We start from the raw sequence: 22,041 nt of genomic DNA, 5'->3' as shown, positions 1-22,041 counted from the left end.
CAGCCACCACTATGCTTGAAAATATGGAGTGGTACTCAGTAACATGTTGTATTGGATTTGCCCAAAACATAACACTTTGTATTCAGGAAAAAAAGTTGCACCATCCAAAGTGTAATTAATAACTTCACCATGCTCAAAGGGATATTCAATGTCTGCTTTTATTTTTACCCCTTTACCAATAGGTGCCCTTCTTTTTGAGGCATTGGAAAACCTCCCTGGTCTTTGTGGTTGAATCTGTGTTTGAAATGCACTGCTCGACTGAGGGACCTTAAAGGTAATTGTATGTGTGGGGTACAGAGATGAGGTAGTCATGCAACTTATTTTGTTACTTATTAAGCACATTTTTACTCTTGAACTTATTGAGGTTGAATACTTATTGAATCAAGACATTTCATAATTTTTAATTCATAGAAAAACTGAATTCCACTTTGACATTATGGGGTATTGTGTGTAGGCAAGTGCCATAAAATCAAAATTGAATCCATTTTAAATTCAGGCTGTAACACAACAACATTTGGAAAAAGTCATGTATATAAACTGTACAAAAAGCAAAAAATATTGTCATCATATTGTCAGCTTGACAACTAGCGTTAGCACAATGACTGGAAGTCTATGGGTATCTGCTAGCATGAACAACAGATGTAATCTCTTTTTTTTTTTACCCCTTTTTCTCCCCAATTTCATGGTATCCAATTGTTAGTAGCTACTATCTTGTCTCTCGCTACAACTCGCTACAACTCCCGTACGGGCTCGGGAGAGACAAAGGTTGAAAGTCATGCGTCCTCCGATACACAACCCAACCAAGCCGCACTGCTTCTTAACACAGCGCCATCCAACCCGGAAGCCAGCCGCATCAATGTGTTGGAGGAAACACCGCGCACCTGGCAACCTTGGTTAGTGTGCACTGTGCCCAGCCCACCACAGGATTCACTGGTGCACGATGAGACAAGGATATCCCTACCGGCCAAGCCCTCCCTAACCCGGACGACGCTAGGCCAATTGTGCATCGCCCCATGGACCTCCCGGTAGCGACCAGTTACGACAGAGACTGGGCGCGAACCCAGAGTCTCTGGTGGTACAGCGCCCTTAACCACTGCGCCACCCGGGAGGCCACAGATCTCACATGCTAGCAAATACCCATAGACTTCCAGTTATTGTACTAACGCTAGTTAGCATTGGCTCGCAAAACTACCTCCAACTTCCTTCATACTGGGACATAAAAATGGTATCCACAAGTTCATCTGACTTTGAGGAAGTAGATAAAGAGCCTCTTTGCCCAAATCCCAAAATATCCCTTTAATGTGGAGTGAGAGGGAGTCAGTGACAACCATTCAGTGTTCCCTCAGCTTTGGCCAATCCCTTGCATTGAAAGAAGGCATCCTGGCAAGGTTCACGACCCAGGAAGGTCTTCAGCATGTCCCTTCCATCCACAGAACCACCAGCCTCCAGAATCACCCTCCTGTACTCCTTCCCCACCTGATGATAAGATGGGCATATAAAACATGTCAGTCAAACTTCAAGGCTTAAATGTAAGTACATTTTGGGTACATAAGAGTAGAGTATGATAAATGGTGTAATATTACTCACACACAAGGTAGCACTCAAAGATGCTTGCCAATCAAATGGAACTTGAAGGCTTAAATTCTTTATTTATGAAAAGTATAGATGCATACCAATTTTTAAATATGTTAATTCAAGATGAATGGGGAGTGGATTGATTTTGCCACACCTTGGGGTTCATGATTCCTTCCTTTTTGAAACGACTAAAGAAGAGGTCCATGGAATAGACCTCGCTCCACAGGTAGCCATAGTACTGGCCATCGTAGCCCCCAGCCAAGTGACTAAAACTAGCTGTCATATTTGTACCTGGAGTAAAAAATAATCATGTTGTATTCTTTGAGAATAATAAATCCTTACGGGAGGAACATTATTTTAATATTTGAATTGTAATGTACATTCATATTCTAATTAAATGCCATTATATTATCACTGGTGTGAGACCTGGAGTAGCGGGGATCCCCAGGATGTCTTGGCAGTGCTTGGCGAACACCTCGGCAGTGTCGGCATGGGACTTGGTGTGCAGAGACTGGTCCACTTTACTGAGCACTACCTGACGCAGGTTCATCAGACCTGAACAAGACAGGCACATGAGTGGGAGTCTATTGGATGTCAAGTTATTTTAATGGTATTTTAACAAATATTTTGGATTTGAAGGGAACAGAAATGCATGTACCAAAGACTATGGATGCTATCCATTTGGAAAGTACTCAGACCCCTTGACTTTTTCCACATTTTGTTACATTACAGCCTTGTTCTAAAATTGATTAAATAGTTTTTTCCCCCATCAATCTACACACAATACCCCACAATGACAAAGCAAAAAGAGGTTAAGATATTTTTGCAAATTTACAAAAAATAACTGAAATATCACATTTACATAAGTATTCAGACCCTTTACTCAGTACTTTGTTGATGCACCATTGGCAGCGATTACAGCTTCGAGTCTTCTTGGGTATGACGCTACAAGCATGGAACACCTGTATTTGGTGAGTCTCTCCCATTTGTCTCTGCAGATCCTCTCAAGCTTTGTCAGGTTGGATGGTGAGCGTCGCTGCACAGCTATTTTTAAGTCTCTCAAGAGATGTTCGATTGGGTTCAAGTCCAGGCTCTGGCTGGGCCACTCAAGGACATTCAGAGGCTTGTCCCGAAGCCACTCCTGCATTTTCTTGGCTGTGTGCTTAGGGTCGTTGTCCTGTTGGAAGGTGAAACATCACCCCAGTCTGAGTTCCTGAGTGCTCTGGATGCCAAGTGTCACGTCTGGAGGAAACCTGGCACCATCCCTACTGTGAAGCATGGTGGTGGCAGCATTATGCTGTGGAGATGTTTTTCAGAGGCAGGGACTGGGAGACTAGTCAGGATCAAGGGAAAGATGAAAGGAGCAAAGTACAGAGATCCTTGATGAAAACCTGTTCCAGAGCTCAGGACCTCAGACTGGGGCGAAGGTTCACCTTCCAACAGGGCAATGACCCTAAGCACACAGCCAAGACAACGCAGGAGTGGCTTCGGGGCAAGTCTCTGAATGTCCTTGAGTGTCCCAGCCAGAGCTCGGACTTGAACCCGATCGAACAACTCTAGAGAGACCTGAAAATAACTGTGCAGCAACGGTATTGTGTGTAAATTAATGAAGGAATAAAACATTTTTTAAAACATGTTTGAATAAGGCTGTAACGTAACAAAATGTGAAAAAAGTCAAGGGGTCTGAATACCTTCAGAATGCACTGTATATCCAGTAGGATAGATTGAATGGGATAAATGCACTACTCACTTCTTAGTTACCTTATTACAGTGTATGTGTGATCCCTGACCTGTGTTGGCGACTCTGGAGGCGATGAGTTTGTTGAGCAGGTTGTCGGGGATGGGGCTGCCGTCTTTGTAGTGGCGAGACATCCTCCTCAGGGGCTCCTTCTCCCATACCCAGTTCTCCAGCATCTGAGATGGCACCTCCACAAAGTCTGTCTCCACCAGGGTCCCACTGAACTCTGAGAACGTGGTCTAGGGAGGGCCGTGGAGATCACAATACACTGTATCACTTCAGGACCATGCTGGTGATAATTTAATTGAGGATAGCGTTTCGTGAGCACCCCATGTGTGCTTGACTTCATAATATATGCTACTGGTATGCTACTGAATATCACCCCCCCAGCAGAAAAGCCTACCCTAGAGCAGAGCTCGTGCATGACGTGGCCAAACTCATGGAAGAAGGTCTCCACCTCGTGGTGCTGCAGCAGAGAGGGCCAACCTTTTGTAGGCTTGGTGAAGTTGGCCACCATGGCCGCAACCGGCAGCATACGTTTCCCATCAGGCCCCAGGCAGCCCGGCTGGAGCCCAAAGCAGGCAGCATGACCGTACTTCCCTTCTCTGGAGAGAGGACACAAGGTAAATGACTCAACATCAAGCACAGTCTGAATCACACTCTGAACCTTAAATTTAGCCACAATAGTGTGCTATGGTACCTTCAACGAGAGCAACTAACCCTGTATCCCTACCAGGAGTATACAACTATAGCCCCGATAGCACCCCACAGTCCTACTTATGTTCATATTTCCCTGGCCTTTCACCTGGGATGCAGGTCCAAGTAGAACCGGCCGATCTCCTCCCCAGTGGCCGTGTCCAGTACAGAGTAGAGACTGACGTTGTCGTGCCACACGTGGGCGCTGGTTACCTGCTTAAAGTTAAGGCCAAGCAGTTCCTGGTAGATACTGAGCAACCCCTCTGTCACCACCTCCAGAGAGAAGTACTCAATCAGCTTGTCCTTGTCTACAGCAAACTTCACCTGCTCCACCTGGTTCATGTAGTAGGGCAGGTCCCAGGCGTTGATCTGTCCATCGAAGGCCTTTCCCCGCATGGCACAGTCTCTCTTCTTCAGGGCCAGGATATACTTCCTTTCCTTGATTCCCACCGGCTTCAGTTTAGCATAGAACTCATCTGTGAAGTAGGGGACATGTAAAATATATCAAAATTGAGTGAATGACACCTCACCTCAATTTCAAAAAGTGTTTTTTGTGTTTTTGTTATCAGTGCTAGAGAAGTTAATGAAGCACACAATTTAAATAACAGAGGCAGCTGACTGACCAACATTTTTCGAATCTGACTATTGGTAAGGCATTATCTGTTTGTTACATATCTAAATACTGTGTAATAAAGTTCTACATTGATATTTGTCAGGCATACAGAAAAATTATATAATACATTTCCATCTCTGAGGTTATTGTTGAGCAATAAGAGTTTTTGCCATATTGACACACAGTGGGGGGGTCAGGTTGTTGAGTCAAGTAAGAGGTCATACCTAGAAAGCATGCCACATTGTTGGTATTCTTGGCCATGTTCATCTCAAGCACACAGTTGGCGTGGGTACTGAAACCCAGTAGCTGTGCCACCTTTGACCTCAGCTCAATCAGCTTCTCCAGAATGACTGTGTTGACCTGCAACAAGACAATCTTTTACCTAGAAATAGAGAACTTTCAGGAAGTCTGACACACGTGGTCATAAACACTGTATGTTGACTTTCATGGAACTCTCTGAACTCTGTCAATAAGTGAACTGGTCTTGAGGATGCCCTGAAAAAGTTGGCTAAACTTATTATAATATTTTTTAGGGTGCCTTGATTTCTGAAGGAACTGCACCCCTTGGCACCCTTATAATTCCAAACGTTGTTATTGATGCCAAGTGGAAAACCAACATTGCTGAGAAAAAAATCTATCAATTGATCAACCAACCAACCAAACAAACAATACATTAATCCATTACACATTTGATTTGTATAACTCTTTAAAAATACATGTGGATCAAGAGCAGGTGGTTTTACCTCCTTACATCTGCTATGGAAAGCAGTCTCCATCTTCCTCCTGGTCTCAGCCATGTGGCACCTCTTCATCAGAGGGTAGTAGTGAGGGTATGCCAAGGATACCTTGTACCGCCTGTCCTCAGTCTTCTCCAGACCATTCAGATAGCTATCCGCTAGGCCACCTTTGAGGTAAAAAGCAGGAGTCAAGACCCAAATATTCAAAGAAACATGGTAATGATATATCAAGGATATATGAAGGACATATTACGACAAGAATACACAGTGCCTTCAGGAAAGTTTTCAGACCCCTTGACTTTCCACATTTTGTTACGCTACAGCCTTATTCTAAAATTGATTAAACTGTTTTTTTCCCCCTCATTGATCTTAACTCAAAACCCCATAATTACAAAGCAAAAACAGGTTTTTAGAAATTTTAGCAAATTTATAAAAGAAATCTAAAACAGAAATATTACATTTACATAAGTTGTCAAACCCTTTACTCAGTACTTTGTTGAAGCACCATTGACAGCGATTACAGCCTCGAGTCTTTTCGGTATGACGCTACAAGCTTCGCACACCTGTATTTGGGGAGTTTCTCCCATTTTTCCCTGCAGATCCTCTCAAGCGCTGTCAGGTTGGATGGAGAGCGTTGCTGCAAAGCTATTTTTAGGTCTCACCAGAGATGTTTAAATCGGGTTCAAGTCTGGGCTCTGGCTGGGCCACTCAAGGACATTCAGAGACTTGTCCCGAAGCCACTCCTGCATTGTCTTGGCTGTGTGCTTAGGGTCGTTGTCCTGTTGGAAGGAGAACCTTTGCCCCAGTCTGAGGTCCTAAGAGCCCTGTGGCAGGTTTTCATCAAGTATCTCTCTGTACTTTGCTCCGGTCATCTTTCCCTCGATCCTGACTAGGCTCCCAGTCCCTGCTGCTCTAGGAAGAGTCTCGGTGATTCCAAACTTCTTCCATTTAATAATGGTAGAGGCTACTGTGTCCTTAGGGACCTTCAAAGCTGCAGAAATGTTTTGGTACCCTTCCCCAGATCTGTGCCTCGACACAATCCTGTCTCGGAGCTCTACGGACAATTCCTTTGACCTCATGACTTGGATTTTGCTCTGACATGCACTGTCAACTGTGGGACCTTATACAGACAGGTGTGTGCCTTTCCAAATCATGTCCAATCAATTGAATTTGCCAAAGGTGGACTCTAATCAAGTTGTAGAAACATCTCAAGGATAATCAATGGAAACAGGATGCACCTGAGCTCAATTTCCAGTCTAATAGCAAAGGGACTTAATACTTATGCAATACTAATGTAAATTTCTGTTTCATAATATATACATTTGCAAAAATGTCAAAAAAAGTGTTTTCGCTTCGTCATTATGGGGTGCTGTGTGTAGATTGATGAGGAAAACCACTAATTTAATACATTTTAGAATAAGGCTGTATCGTAATAAGATGTGGAAAAAGTAAAGGGGTCAAGGACAATCATAGATAGTCGTTTCATTTCTTTTAGTGCTGGTGCTGCTTACTTAGTTCATTTTCACTGAATATTAGATACGTGTTTTCCTCATTTAGATTTTGGTTGAAGTCGATTGAGAGTTCATTGATGAGTTTTGACAATCTTTTGACTTCCTAGAGAGAAGAAATTACCACATTGTTATGAGAACTCTACAATGTCGAAAGTATAGACTGTTTGACTTTCAGTGCTACAAATCACATAACAGCCTCATATCAAATCTTCAAACAAATGTAATGTTGTTTTCAGCACTTAAGCACCACTGAGGAATCCTTTCCCTTATGTGCATGAAACTCCAAAGTTTGTATTACCTCCTGTATATCCTTTGACAAGTGCAATCCATTCCTCTTCCCTAATGTGATAAGACGGTCTAAGAATCTCTTGGCCTCAGGCGTTAGATTGTCCAGCTGCTTCTCCTGCAAGAAAGAAATCAGACCACTCTCTGAGGATGCACTTGTGCCATGTTGGCAGAGCATTTAATATTACCCATATGTCCCATTGATTACCTATGGTGTGATTTATGTGTCTGTCTGTGTGTGGTGTGTGTGTTTGTGTGGTTCTGTCAGTCCGCCAGGCCTCCACCTGGCAGGGCTTGGAGCGGTCTCCACCGTCACATGTCTGTCGGTCCCTTGACTGCTTCTAGGGCCCCAATGACAGTGAGGACTTAATCTGGTCTCTCAATGAAATAGCTGTGGCCATGGATACAACTTCATTACAAAGGGCAATAAATAGTCTGGAGAGAACACTGTCTCATCTCAGTGTTTTGGGAGTACAAACCTCTTCCAGATTATTGATCCAAATCAATTGATTGATTGATTATGAAATAATGTGTCAATGTGTGGATTGACCAGTTCACTATCAATGATATGTGAAAATGATGGTCAGTGGACTAACAGTGTTTTTTAGCGGGATCAAGCCACTTGGCATCAGCTGGTGCCAGACTGTTATCGGGATCAAATTACTGTAGGCTAAATATGAACCAATGGTATCAAATGAGGGCACATTTAGAATGAATTAACTCTCAGTATGCTACGCTACCAACTAGCCAAAGCCAACAATTTAATTACATAACACCTCAAAATGACCTTGAAATAAATATTATTTGCCTCCCTCCATACTTAGTCATAAATGATTTTGGCCATATGTGTATGTATATATTGTACCTACATTAGTTAGTTAATAGGTAGTTAATTAGTTAGTTGTACCTGCAAGGCAATCACTCTGTGAAACACATCTTCCCTCATACTTGTCTCCACATCAAAGTCAGACAGCTTCTTGTCTGCTTCTGTGCTCGCTGAGCGCACCTCCTTACAAGCAGACACATATTGGGGAAAATCCAAAACATGGCGCTGTGCTGGGGAACAAATGCAGGCAAGATAAAGGTGGCATATTCAGCTGGTCCAGGGTAGACTATAGAAATACATTATAGATTAGTGGTCCAGGGAAGAAACAAAAAGAGGTTTGAGCTCAAACAACTGGAGCAGAAGTGTTGTTTAAAAATGTGTAATTACTGCATAATAAAATGTGAAGCGAGAGACATCTCCATATAAAACATTTCTGTTTCAACTGTTTCAACATTAAAAACACATTTGTGACATTTTAATCAACTAAGATCAGTGTGGCCCAGATCAGACAATAACTTACCTGCATATTCTAATTTGGCATTGGCCAGGGCTTTTAAGGTGTTTTTAATGGACACTTGTTCTACATCCAGAGATCCGATGTCATCGTAGACCTGTTTGATCCTCTGGACCAGGCTCTCTGTCATGTTCTTGATCTGGTCTGGGGTCAGGTCCCATCTCAGGGTGTTCCTGTTGTTGTAGTCTGCTGTGCTAGCTACTGCGACTGCATGGGAACCGTTTTTGGCAGCAGGTAACACCAGCCCATTCTGCAGGGTCATTCTCACACCGGGTTTAGAACCAAACACTCTGGAGAAAATAAAATCATTACAAAAAAACGACAAAATCATGTGCATGACATTCGCAACTTTTTGTACATTTCATATAACCTCAGGGTGATTTAATTCACTTGAAATACTGTACATTCTAGGAAACATACTGGAATGCTAAGAAATACAAGGAAAGATTTATCTTAAACTCTAATCTTCACACACACCCATACTTAAGACTAAATGGCACCAGTCTATATTAAGCAACGATTGCGTTAGGTTAAAACAGTAGTCACCAACCGATCGATCGCGACTGGCATTCACAGTCAATCACCAAATATTTCTGTAGAAAAGCCAACGACAAAGGCTTGCGCTCCTTTTTCTCGTGTTGCGCTGTTGGTCGTAGATGCACTTGATTCAGAAGCCCTGTACACCGGTGAGACAAAGTGTTCCCATTTGGAAATATTTAATTTGTCTGAAAAGACCAAATCAGGCCACCGGGTGGACCGGGAGATCTATGGCTAAATCGAGTCAAAGTTTGATACCAACGTTTGATACTAGCCTACCTGAGATTTCATGACTTGTAAAACCATGACCAGAGAGAGACTGTCAAAGAATAAAGGAAATAGTTGCTGTTTTTATGAGTCAGTACATCTTTTTATTCAGCACTGTCAAAACTGTTTTTATTCAACATTAAAGAGGCCATTAATGTTTTTGGCAACAAAACATAAAATGCGCGTCTCCCTACGTCCACTCGCGCTGCAGCTGCAATCAATGAGCAGACAAGTGTATCGATAAACCCTGCGTTTTTATTATTATTAGCAGCTCGTCATGTATATTTTAATATCGAGGAATATTTCACTTTCTCTGGTTTTAGGAATAACATGAAGTTGTGCATGAGGCAGATGTGCGACTCGAGTTTCGCCATCTGGTTGAAGACGGTGTCCGCTCTCTGGTCAGTCTCACCGGAGGAAAGGAAGGATAGAATAGTGACCGTGAGAGGCGGACCCTCTGCTGCTCTTTCTGTCCCTCCGCTGAGACTAATGCCATGTTCAAAACCACTGGGAATTCGGAAATCCTCTACTTCCGACTTCAGTGCATTAAAGGCAACTGGAATTGCTTATCGAGCTCCGACTTTCCGAGCTGAAGATCACTGACGTCATGATTTGACCTCAACCCCCGTCCCCTCAGCTGTACCTTGCAAGTGCTACACCAATTGATCTATTTTAATATCAAAGCTTGAGTTTTGATATATATTTTTGGTCTGAGAAGGACAAAGAATAATTGCCATGCTAGGCATATAGCCAATATGCTGTGATAATGTATTAGGCCTACTAAACAAACCTCATTCCTACAGAACTGTTTTTATTAGGTTAATGTTACATTGTTGTTTTTTTAAATCTGAGCGGTAGATCTTGGCTTGCTTTTTGACTGAGAAAGTGACCACTGGGTTAGACGATAGTCTGTGAATACTTAATCTCAGGTGCTATTTGCTTTTATTTAATGGCCTTTAAGACTTTCGCACAATCGTCACTACTACTTGGATACATTTACCCAGATGACTGACAACTGATCCCACAACACATATTAGTGAAAATGGTTACAGGCCTAGATAACCTTGAGATTATTGTAGGCTATGTCGTAAAAAGGCTTTGTTGTGCTTCTGTATTGGCTGTTAAAATAAAATACAAATATATAAAAGCATAACTGAATTAAATGTAGCTTAAGTTGCCATAGGTTACTGTAGCAGTCATTTCAGACAGAAAGGGATAGCAATAGATTGTTGCAGTGTGTGATCATTCCAAGAATAGAAAATGTGACATAGCCAATGTTACAGTACACAGAAAAGGTGTCTCTTCTTTTTACCTCAAATGACTCAAGGTTATAAAAGCTATATATGATGAAACACTGTTATTAACTGTTTTAGCTACGCTGTAACTCTATAATGTTGCAGTGCAGTGTGAGAACTTACTGTTAGATTGTCTCTGGGCTGTTCTGTGGGTTTAAGAGAATGTAACATTGCCAATGTACTACACAGTAGTTCTAACACCGTTTTTGTAATATCAAGCACATGTATCATATCAAGTGTAAGCGACTATTGCTTCTATATACCCTTGAGTCATTGCGAAACCGATTAAGTAAACAAACAATACATTATTAAAAGGTCATAGGCAAAGCCACGGAACTTGACCCACCCAACAGCTCCAATAAAGACAAATGCTGTGCATTTTTTTCCTGGCTAACGATGTCCATCCAGCCAGCCAGCCGAATTATTTGGCATGACCTCAACAGCAATGAGACGGAAACTTGATATGCGCTCATAAAATTTAAAATGGCCTGCGTACATAAATTACATACTCAATGTCCAACCTTTCAAAAAAAAATGGTAACTGGACTTGTAAGGTATAGTTTTACGGCTTTAGCTTTAACAACAACGAAATTATGTTTTACTCTCCATACATTAAATCTTTATAAGACCTGGAGAGCTCATAGTTATCTTGTTTCATAGCTTGCACGGTATGCCTATAAAAGCCACACATGATTCATGCCTTTGGTTAATTATAGTACCTCCCTTAGCTATGGCAACTAGTAACACAGCAACAACAATAATTAAGGTGGAATTAACAAACACGAGCACGACTTTGACAGTAGCCTACCTGCAAGGAGTTCGCCACACTACAATTCTCATCAAAAACATGCCAGCAGCTAGTTCATGCAGTTTTTTGCGTGCAATTCGCAAACCCTCTCTCCTCCAACCTCTGCTGTACTTGACAGCTCCAGCATTGAACTATAATGAGCTTCAGTCGTGCTATTATGAATCGGTTCACTTCCGTTGTGAAATGCGCAGGCGCCGGAGATGCGATCAATCTGACAGAAGTTCTCATGACGCCATAGCGGGGACTGCTGGAAAATATCTCAGGTAGGTGGGCGGGGGCGTCGAATGACATCCCTTGAATCAATGCAATGTTGTTATTTACAATGTTACAGTACTGTATTTAGGATAGAAAAGAGATATCAGCCTGCCTTTATTTTCTCCGGTGAATGGCTGCTTCATTATAGCGATGCTCAGTCATTATTATAGGCTGCAGACTATGGGTAGAGAGGCGCACTGTCGGTGATCATCATGGATGATGATGTATTTGGACACGCTATGTAAATAATCAATATATGTCTGTCATCAACGACTGCTATTTACTTTAGATGATGATGCATTAGGTTGACATGATGAACTCTCAAGTCCCTAGTCGGCATTACATCACATAGCTACACGGCATCATCCCATGTCAACGCTACATATTTTGTTATTAGAAGGGACTATGTCAACAGAACAGAGGTTGCCTGTTCTTGAAATGTCAAACAAGCATGATTATGAATTTTCAAATGTCAACATTGTGAGGTTATTATGCATGGTTGCAAAACTATTGATCACACAAGAGAAAATTAATTTAAATCAAAGTTGTTGTTTTTTTGCCATACATTGATTGTATACTGTCATATTTTATTTCACAGCCATGTCTATCTTATAATATGGGAAAGCATGGGGTCCGTCTCTCCTATGTGCCCCTTGTTGTGTAGGTTATGTGTCATTTATAATGGCACATGTTTCCCCTGAAAAGTTTATGCAGTGCAGTAATTCTATTACTGTAGTGTACGGTAATACAATATCTCACAATCAAAAAATTGAATTAGTAGACAAATAGATATTCAAATACTTATACGTGGAATGTGTATCACATCAAAATCTTAATTCTGTTGAATGTCGAGCCGCAAGTAACAGTAGTAACTTATTTTGGGAAATCTACAGTGAAGTGAAGAGTTATCAAATGTATGAAGTGTGTGATGTGTGTATGATACCGAGGGTTTCATGATTACTGAACTGTGTTTTGCTTATACAGAATGTCTCATACACACACAATTTTCCCTTGAGTTGTCTTGGAAACAGACTTGCATCTTTCTGCTGGCAGTAACATACTATATTTGGTGCCATGTATTAACAACTTGGGTCCAACATACCACATTACAGTGACTTGAGATACCATAAGTAAGGGAGTCCAGTAACCATAGAACTGTTCAACTGTCATAAAACAATCATTTATGACACTTTTTTAGTTTGAATGAACTCTGCAGCCTCTTACTGTGTGGTATTGTATTCTATTATATTGTATGTATCCTTTACATTTCCTATACTATTCTATTCTATGTGTCCCCAAACTTAATGTTATATTCTATTCCTCTTTATCTCTAAACCTCTCATGCCCAGTTGTTTGAAGTGAAAATGGCAGTGGAGAAGCGCTTGGCATTCTCTATTGTGCAGTTCCTGCGAGATCAAACACACTGTGGTGCTTTGAATTCCGATGAGCAGGAAAGCCTTGAAGGTAGGTCAGTGTGGGATCACTCTCTGTTCACAAAGTTTTTGCTAAAACTGCTTATAAAATACTGCATTCAGCTCTCTCCAATTCAAGGATTTGTAAACACATTTGGACTATAATAACATATGCACTATGTTATCTAATGGACCTATAACCATAATATAAACAGTTCCATTGAATCGAAGCTACTCAGTGTTTACTATTATGCTATTGCAACACTGTTTTTGCCATTGGAGTCGCCATACAATGTTTGGAGACAACCTTCAAGATCAACTCCAGTGACTGTCATCTCGCAGCACCACAACCTCTCACTGAAATATTCCTCAACTCTCTCCTCAAGGTGGGAAGGTTACTCTCTGATTCACTACCTTGTTTCAAACTCTTTTACCCAATCTATAACATTCATCTGTCTGTGTGCAGTTAATCAATCATGCTCAAATCAGTTGTAACCTCGCAAATACAGTAAACTACAAATGGAAAGGTGTGTATTATGCTTGATTGACAAATGTGACTGCATTTCATTAGAATGACCAGAATAACCTGGTGCTACCAGAGACATCCCCATCACCAGAAGACACAGAAAGGGCAGAACAGTTGAAGAATGAAGGTACTTTGAATATGACACTGAATATGTATTGTAGACTTCTGATAAATACACATTGGATAGGTTCAAGTGTACTACAGTTTGTTCCCATAGTGACATTGTTTGGTAATTTTGTAGTAACATTTGTCAGTAGACGTGATCTGGTCATCAGACTGGCATTATCTCAAAAAGCGATACCTCCATTTCATACGCAGGGAACAATCATATGAAAGAGGAGAACTACAGCTGTGCGGTGGAGTGTTACACAAAAGCCATCGATTTAGACCTCCGAAACGCTGTCTACTTCTGTAACAGGTACACACAAGCACTTCTGAAATGGTTCAAGATTTAACACTGTACTCAAATGAGAAATGCAGAACACATGTGTAACACCTATATTATATACACTACCGTTCAAAGGTTTGGGGTCACTTAGAAATGTCCTTGTTTTTGAAAGAAAAGCAAATTTTTTTGTTCATTAACATAACATCACATTGATCAGAAATACAGTTTAGACATTGTTAATGTTGTAAATTACAATTGTAGCTAGAAACAGCAGATTTTTAATGGAATATCTACATAGGTGTACAGAGGCCCATTATCAGCAACCATCACTCCTGTGTTCCAATGGCATGTTGTGTTACCTAATCCAAGTTTATCATTTTAAAAGGCTAATTGATCATTAGGAAACCCTTTTGCAATTATGTTAGCACAGCTAAAAACTGTTGTCTGATTAAAGAAGCAATAAAACTGGTCTTCTTTAGACTAGTTGAGTATCTGGAGCATCAGCATTTATTGGTTCAATTACAGGCTCAAAATGGCCAGAAACAAATTACTTTCTTCTGAAACTTGTCAGTCTATTCTTGTTTTGAGAAATGAAGGCTATTCCAGTTGTGCACCGGGGCCTCCCACTCCTCTTTCTATTCTGGTTTGAGTCAGTTTGCTCTGTTCTGTGAAGGGAGTAGTACACAGCGTTATACGAGATCTTCAGTTTCTTGGCAATTTCTTGCTTGGGATAGCCTTCATTTCTCAGAACAAGAATAGTCTGACGAGTTTCAAAAGAAAGTCACTTGTTTCTGGCCATTTTGAGCCTGTAATCGAACCCACAAATGCTGATGCTCCAGATACTCAACTAGTCTAAAGAAGGCCAGTTTTATTGCTTCTTTAATAATTACAACATTTTTCAGTTGTGCGAACATAATTGCAAAAGGGTTTTCTAATGGTCAATTTGCCTTTTAAAATGATAAACTTGGATTAGCTAACACAATGTGCCATTGGAACACAGGAGTGATGGTTGCTGATAATGGGCCTCTGTACGCCTATGTAGATATTCCATAAAAAAACAGCCGTTTCCAGCTACAATTTTAATTTACCACATTAACAATGTCTATACTGTATTTGTGATCAATTTGATGCTATATTCATGGACAAAAAAAAATGCTTTTCTTTCAAAAACAAGGAAATTTCTAAGTGACCCCAAACTTTTGAACGGTAGTGTATGTATGTCTGAGTCACTATTGTGAACAGTTGGAGTATAACTCTTACAATAGACTTGTTTCATGCATACACAATGCGCTCATAATTGCTGTATGTTTGAGCTGAAAGACATGGCACACAACAGCCTCGCATGCCTCTTGTCAGACATACAGTAGGTCTGGTGAACTAGACTACTGGCTATAGGAACACCAAGCTGCTGCAGCCTTTGCATGCCGTATTGATCTGAGTCCTAATAAATTAACCAGTGCGTCTGGTTGTGTGGCTGGCTGTTGCTGTTATCATCAACGCAGGGCTGCAGCACACAGTAAACTGGGGAACTACACAGAGGCAACGGGAGACTGTGAAAGGGCCATAGGGATCGACCCTAGCTACAGTAAAGCCTATGGGAGAATGGGGTGAGTTAGACATGGGAGAGGAGTGGAAATGTCTGGTCTTAATTTAGTTTATTATTTTGACCATTTTAAAAACAAGCATACATAAAACTTGAAAAAGGCATACATGTACATGAGTAAAATCACCAAGGTAAGACACAAAGTCTGGGACTTATTTCCATTGTGGTCATGTATCTTGTGAGGAATATGACATTGCTTTTTGGGACTGTTTAAGGTGCAATAGCATCTGTTGACTGGTATGGTATGTATGAGATGATAGAGCAAGAATATGGCTTGAAAATAGTCATTATTTGGCTCAGGAGTTAAACTCACTGCACTGCTCCAATGTCTCTTATTTCATTTTTCTATAGATTGGCATTGACTGCTATGAATAAGTACCCAGAGGCCATCTCCTACTTTAAGAAAGCTCTGGTTTTAGATCCAGGGAATGACACCTACAAATCCAACCTGAAGATCGCTGAGCAGAAAAAAAAAGAGGCATCCAGTCCTGTAAGTAGTGCTGCTGAAGTTTTTAACTCAATTTCACATTGTTAGCATTAACACTGCATGTAATAATGTGTCATTACTCCCCTACAAATACGGTCACTACACCTCCAAGAATATACACTTTATTTACATTTGAACTAAACTTTAAGAAGGATTCTTCATGTATTACACTTATCTTATATCCCACGGGTATTCAAGTGTATCAAGATGTCCCAGTTGTGTCAACAGCCAGTGTTGGGGAGTAGTGAACTACATGTAGTTCAACTAGTAATTTAATTACATTTAGTATTAGCTTGGTGGTAGTTGAAATAAATTTTACTCTAGGTAGTGTTTTTTAGTAGTTCATTTATTTTCTTCCATGGAGCAGTGTAAGCTAACCACTGGAACTACACATTACTTTTTTCTTGATTTTTTTGTTGTTGAGTGAAGTAGGCAAGAATTTCCTTCTTTTTTTGGCATCAGACATGCCTAATTATTACTTGAAACAACATTTTTTGTGTTTCATAAGCTAAATTGCACATTCTGTTGACATCTGACTCCAGAGTGAATTGTTCTTGCAATTTGTAGTCTATAACATTTCAGATTTAGTAGTATGGATGTAGTGAACTACTATTTAAAAGTAACTTTTGTTCAGTAAACTATATTTAGGTAGCTTTAGTGTAGCTTAACTTCTTCCAGTGTGAAGTAATTAGTAGCTTGTTAAACTATATTTTCAGAGTAGCTTCCCCAACACTGTCAGCTATAACAGCTATATCAGACACGTTTAATATTCCTGCTTTGAGCAGTGGTACAAAATTATATTATATATATGGACAGATTTATCTTGTCAGATTTAACTTAACGAAGCCTTTAAATGTTTTCTTGTTACAGATGGCTACGGGACTGGGATTTGACATGGCCAGCCTTATCAACAACCCTGCCTTCATCAGCATGGTACGACTGAGATTAGTGATGGGCTAGAATAAACAACTGCACACAGCATACCTGGGTGGAAATAGATTTAGTTTACGGTATGCGGGGGCATGTGTAACCGATGTGAAATGGCTAGCTAGTTAGCAGTGGTGCGCGCTAATAGCGTTTCAATCGGGTGAAGTCACTTGCTCTGAGACCTGAAGTAGTGGTTCCCCTTGCTCTGCACAGGCCACAGTTTTTGTGGCACGATGGGTAACGATGCTTCGTGGGTGACTGTTGTCTGTGTGCAGAGGGTCCCTGGTTCGAGCCCGGGTAGGGGCAAGGGACAGATGAAATGTATACTGTTACACATGCACTTTAGGACTATTCCATTGGTTCCATCACAGTGGGCCAGCTAAATCAAGCTTACCTGCAGTATTTGAAAGAAAACTAATACTATAGTTGACCCAGGCTTGATGCACATTGCAGTCCCTCCAGGGCCAAGGCCATCCCTTGCCTAGACAAATCCTTGACATTGGTTCCTCATACTTATTTTATGAGTGTTTGTGATAGGGTTACTAGTGAAGAATGCTTCCTAAAATTGACCCCATGCCTGACACAGTTGGCCTGGTTTTCCACCAATGCCATTGTCAAGGGGCCTGGGGACTTTTAAGGGTCTGATCATGACTGGGTGATAGAACAGTTGGCAGTAGGAATGCCTGCCAGGCAGAGTGCATGTCTTTATAAGCATACCGATCCTTCATGGAAGCAGCTGGGCTGAATCCTGAATAGTTTTACTAGACACCTATGACATTGTTGTGCTGCTAAGTAGCCATGCTACTAGAGAATGCATCTCGTTCCTCTTTAACACTGTTAACTGTCTTTTTCACACATTTAAATGGGCAACATGGTGATTTTCTGCTGGCTTTGTGCACGTTCACAGGCCGCCAGTGTGATGCAGAACCAACAAGTGCAACAGCTGTGAGTGTTCTGCATGTTTAAGCAGCATACCCAGGGCTGTGTGGCTCAATAGTTTAAAGCTACATCCTCAACTTTTCCTTAATCTGCACTGATTATGATAAATAACCCCCACTCTCTGAGGGTGTCTCAGAGGTGGTATATGCAACAAACACATTTCCAATTCACACATGCACATGTGCTCACACATGCATAATACACACTTGTGTGAAAATAGGACAAATGTAAGTGCCCACAAAAGTGTTATTATTAAATAGATGAAAGACACCCCACTGAAACTATTGAGACACAGCCCATAAAGATGTTTTAGTTCACAAAAATACCCTCCATCCCCCTAATTCATAATGCTGTAATCATTGCTTTAAGTCAGAATTGAGGAATTACTGTTTAATTATGCTCAGATGTTTTTGTTAAAATGGCATGTGACACGTTTATAACTCTTGGGTTCTCTCTCGTCCTCGCTCTCTCTGTGGGCAGTATGTCAGGGATGATGTCCAATGCGGTCGGGGGTCCAGCAGCAGGAGTGGGAGGACTGTCTGACATCTCCAGCCTGATTGAAGCGTACGTCAGCACCACAGGGTCATGACTGTAACATACACAGGGACTCTCTGCTCCTGACCTTAGGGCTCAAATGACACATTTTAAAAAGCAACAGACAGATCAAGGATTACCTAAAAGTAAAGCCTACATTTTGGTCCAACATTTCTTTTGCTCAGAATTGTGAGGGACTCAAAGTAGCATGCTTCATCTATCTGTATGGTAATCTACTTGACACAAGGACTACATTAACCTAGTATGTAAAGCAGATAAACCCTAAATGCCAGCTCGGCTGGCCTCTGTTTGCAGTGGTCAGCAGTTTGCCCAGCAGATCCAGCAGCAGAACCCAGAACTGATCGAACAGCTGAGGAACCACATCCGCAGCCGCTCCTTCAGTGGCAGCGCTGAGGAGCACTCGTGATCCACACAGGTCTGTGTACTAGAACACAGAGGTTAGGGCTCACTCTTACAGGGTGCATCTCCATAGTCTAAAGAGGCTTCCTCCCCTTCATGTGCTCTAATGGAATGGTGAAAAGCAATATGGAGATTGCGGTGGATTTGTTTTTACCTGTCCAGTTATATCAATAGCAGAGACCTAACATTTGATTCTATGTGTGCTTTTGTTTTACCAACAATAGATGGATCAGGATCTGGTTATGAATGACAAACTGTTATTACAATGTTGTTACACAAGGTGAAAAGGATGTTTGAATAACATGCATATTTCTTCCCTTCAGTGTACATTTCAATAGAGGAAGGGCAACCATATGTCGTGATTACAATCTCTACACCCATTCCTTAAACTCACATCACCGGCAGAGCTGGAATGAAGAGACAGACGGAGATGGGGACGATGGCACTTTACTGGGACTGTATCTTCAGAGAGGAGGGGAGAGATGAGAAACAGTCTACACCTTCTACATACCTAATAAGAAGAGAGAGTATCCAACACATTCTATGTAGATAATCAAACAGGAAATAGAGTATCAACCACATTCTAGACACCCAATTAGTTTCAAAAACATTCCCACCAATCAGGAGAAAGAATATTCAGTTCGAGACCCAATCAGGAGACAGTCTCATCTAATTATTCTAAATATCCAACCCAGTGCACAGCAAATATTTAATCTTTCCTCAATAATGTTCCATTCCAAATGGATTTCTGTGTTTTTCTATAGTGTGTTGTAGTAGCAATTTGGAAACCATTTCCGTGTTCCTATACTTTGGTATATTTTGTTGATCCTTTGGTCCGCACTGATTTCACTGATCCAACAGAATTGTACGTAGGAGAATGCAGGGGTGTATACAGTGAGGTGAAACATTTAGATAGAAATTTTATTAATAGAGCTGATAAATCAAATCAAATCAAATTTATTTATATAGCCCTTCGTACATCAGCTGATATCTCAAAGTGCTGTACAGAAACCCAGCCTAAAACCCCAAACAGCAAGCAATGCAGGTGTAGAAGCACTGATAGGATTCCCTATTCTACAGTTCCAGTCAAAAGTTTGGAAACACCTACTTATTCAAGTGTTTTTCTTTATTTTTACTATTTTCTAACTTGTAGAAAAGTAGTGAAGACATCAAAACTCTGAAATAACACATATGGAATCATGTAGTAACCAAAACATTGTTAAACAAATACAAATCTATTTTACATTTTAGATTCTTCAAAGTAGCCACCCTTTGCCTTGATGACAGCTTTGCACACTCTTGCCATTCTCTCAACCAACTTCACCTGGAATGCTTTTCTAAAAGTCTAGAAGGAGTTCCCACATATGTTGAGCACTTGTTGGCTGCTATTCCTTCACTCTGCGGTCCAACTCATCCCAAACCATCTCAATTGGGTTGAGGTCAGGTGATTGTGGAGGCCAGGTCATCTGATGCAGCACTCCATCACTCTCGTTCTTGGTCAGATAGCCGTTACACAGCCTGGAGGTGGGTTGGGTCATTATTCTGTTGAAAAACAAATTATAGTCCAACTAAGCGCAAACCAGATGGGATGGCATATCACTGCAGAATGCTGTGGTAGCCGTGCTGGTTAAGTGTGCCTTGAATTCTAAATTACTCTGGGTCTTTCTTTCCTGTGGCGGTCCTCATGAGAGCCAGTTTCATCATAGAGGTTGATGGGTTTTGAGACTGCACTTACTTGAAGAAATGTTCAAAGTTCTTGAAATTTTCCAGATTGACTGACCTTCATCTCTTGAAATAATGATGGACTGTCATTTCTCTTTGCTTATTTGAGCTGTTCTTGGCATAATATGGACTTGGTCTTTTACGAAATAGGGCTATCTTCTGTATGTCACCCCTACCTTGTCACAACACAACTGATTGGCTAAAACACATTAAGGAAATAAATTCCACAAATTAACTTTTAACAAGGCACACCTGTTAAGTGAAATGCATTCCAGGTGACTACCCCATGAAGCTGGTTGAGAAAATGCCAAGAGTGTGCAAAGCTGTCATCAAGGCAAAGGGTTGCTACTTTGAAGAATCTCAAATATCAAATATATTTTGGTTGGTTACTACATGATTCCATATGTGATTCCATATGTGTTATTTTATAGTTTTGATGTCGTCATTATTATTCTACAATAATAGAACATAGTAAAAATAAAGACAAATCCTGGAATGAGTAGGTGTGTCCAAACTTTGGACAGGCACTGCACATGACAGGCAATTAGAACTGTATTGTGTATAACAGATACATCTTCACGTTCTGTAACATTGCTCCTTTCAGAACTGACCCCAGGATTTGACTTAAAATTGCTTTCAGTAATTGCATTGAGTGAAAGGAAGGAAGGAATTAAGGAAGGAAGGAATTAAGGAAGGAGAGAAAGGGAGGGAGGGACTAATGAAGGACAGAAAGGGAGTTAAGGAAGGAGTGAAAGGGAGGAATGAATTAAGGAAGGAGAGAAATGGAGGAAGTGGTTGTTCAGGAAGGAGTGAAAGGGATAAAGGATGCATCTGTGAAGTATTTGAACTGGGAGCACATTCCTTTTTCTCATGACTACATGAGTTACACACACACACACACACACACACACACACACACACAACAGCAGGGTTACATTGTTTCTATCCTATCATGTTCAGACAGTTATTTTTGTACCAAATTATTTGTTATAGTTACTGTTGGATGAAACAAAGACCCTAAGCCTTGATCATGTGGATCTCTATCATTGCTTTGAATAGCAATTATCAGACTGCTAATTTGAAGATAAAAGAAAGTAAGTATGTCCTTGAAAGTATGTATAGTGACCATGTCTGCACCCCCTACCCTCACCCTGTATTTACTAATGATTGGAACCATAGCAAACACACAAATATGTCAATGCCATTTCTCTTTGGATTCGATTTCATTTGACATCACTGAAACAATGTTGATAGTATGGGACTTATTCAGCCTTATTGATTTTGCATGCTTTTCCATCTGATATTTATTGTCAGACACTTAATTGAAGCTAATGAATATTGTGTAAAACAGAGCAGCATAATGTTTGGTCAACAAATATACGTCTAAATAAAATGTCTTAAAATTGATCATTGTTGAGTTCTGAGT

General features: G+C 40.8%; 2 protein-coding genes across 2 annotated transcripts; one reads left to right on the top strand and one right to left on the bottom strand.

The window, feature by feature from the left end:
* Positions 1–376: 376 nt before the first annotated feature.
* Positions 377–11,577, bottom strand: nln (neurolysin (metallopeptidase M3 family)). The gene is made up of 13 exons (XM_020458120.2): positions 11,403–11,577; positions 8,502–8,785; positions 8,063–8,211; positions 7,169–7,273; positions 6,871–6,973; positions 5,366–5,526; positions 4,847–4,982; positions 4,119–4,485; positions 3,717–3,918; positions 3,366–3,552; positions 2,002–2,130; positions 1,730–1,866; positions 377–1,476 (listed from the first exon to the last, which is right to left on the bottom strand). The coding sequence occupies exons 1-13, from the start codon at positions 11,441–11,443 to the stop codon at positions 1,318–1,320; spliced, it is 2,160 nt and encodes a 719-aa protein (XP_020313709.1). The 5' UTR covers positions 11,444–11,577; the 3' UTR covers positions 377–1,317.
* A 5-nt stretch (positions 11,578–11,582) lies between these two features.
* LOC109868368 (small glutamine-rich tetratricopeptide repeat-containing protein beta) lies at positions 11,583–22,022 on the top strand. The gene is made up of 12 exons (XM_020457862.2): positions 11,583–11,665; positions 13,007–13,121; positions 13,352–13,455; positions 13,641–13,722; positions 13,914–14,013; positions 15,486–15,590; positions 15,938–16,076; positions 16,944–17,006; positions 17,908–17,945; positions 18,420–18,503; positions 18,789–18,909; positions 19,217–22,022. Exons 2-11 carry the CDS (start codon positions 13,022–13,024, stop codon positions 18,898–18,900), a joined length of 927 nt encoding a protein of 308 aa, XP_020313451.1. The 5' UTR covers positions 11,583–11,665; positions 13,007–13,021; the 3' UTR covers positions 18,901–18,909; positions 19,217–22,022.
* The last annotated feature ends 19 nt before the right edge of the window (positions 22,023–22,041 follow it).

This window comes from Oncorhynchus kisutch, linkage group LG23, assembly GCF_002021735.2.
Source record: "Oncorhynchus kisutch isolate 150728-3 linkage group LG23, Okis_V2, whole genome shotgun sequence".
Classification (NCBI taxonomy): domain Eukaryota; kingdom Metazoa; phylum Chordata; class Actinopteri; order Salmoniformes; family Salmonidae; genus Oncorhynchus; species Oncorhynchus kisutch.
This window is presented reverse-complemented; position numbering and strand designations above follow the sequence as displayed.

Coding starts and splice junctions, on each gene's coding strand:
- LOC109868368 (XM_020457862.2), top strand. CDS start 13,022: ATGGCAGTGGAGAAGCGCTTGGCATTCTCTATTGTGCAGTTCCTGCGA. Junction 14,014..15,485: donor GCTGTCTACTTCTGTAACAG/GTACACACAAGC, acceptor TCATCAACGCAG/GGCTGCAGCACACAGTAAAC. Junction 16,077..16,943: donor AAAAAGAGGCATCCAGTCCT/GTAAGTAGTGCT, acceptor TTCTTGTTACAG/ATGGCTACGGGACTGGGATT.
- nln (XM_020458120.2), bottom strand. CDS start 11,443: ATGTTTTTGATGAGAATTGTAGTGTGGCGAACTCCTTGCAG. Junction 6,974..7,168: donor TGTCAAAGGATATACAGGAG/GTAATACAAACT, acceptor TCTTCTCTCTAG/GAAGTCAAAAGATTGTCAAA. Junction 1,867..2,001: donor GGGGATCCCCGCTACTCCAG/GTCTCACACCAG, acceptor TTTTTACTCCAG/GTACAAATATGACAGCTAGT.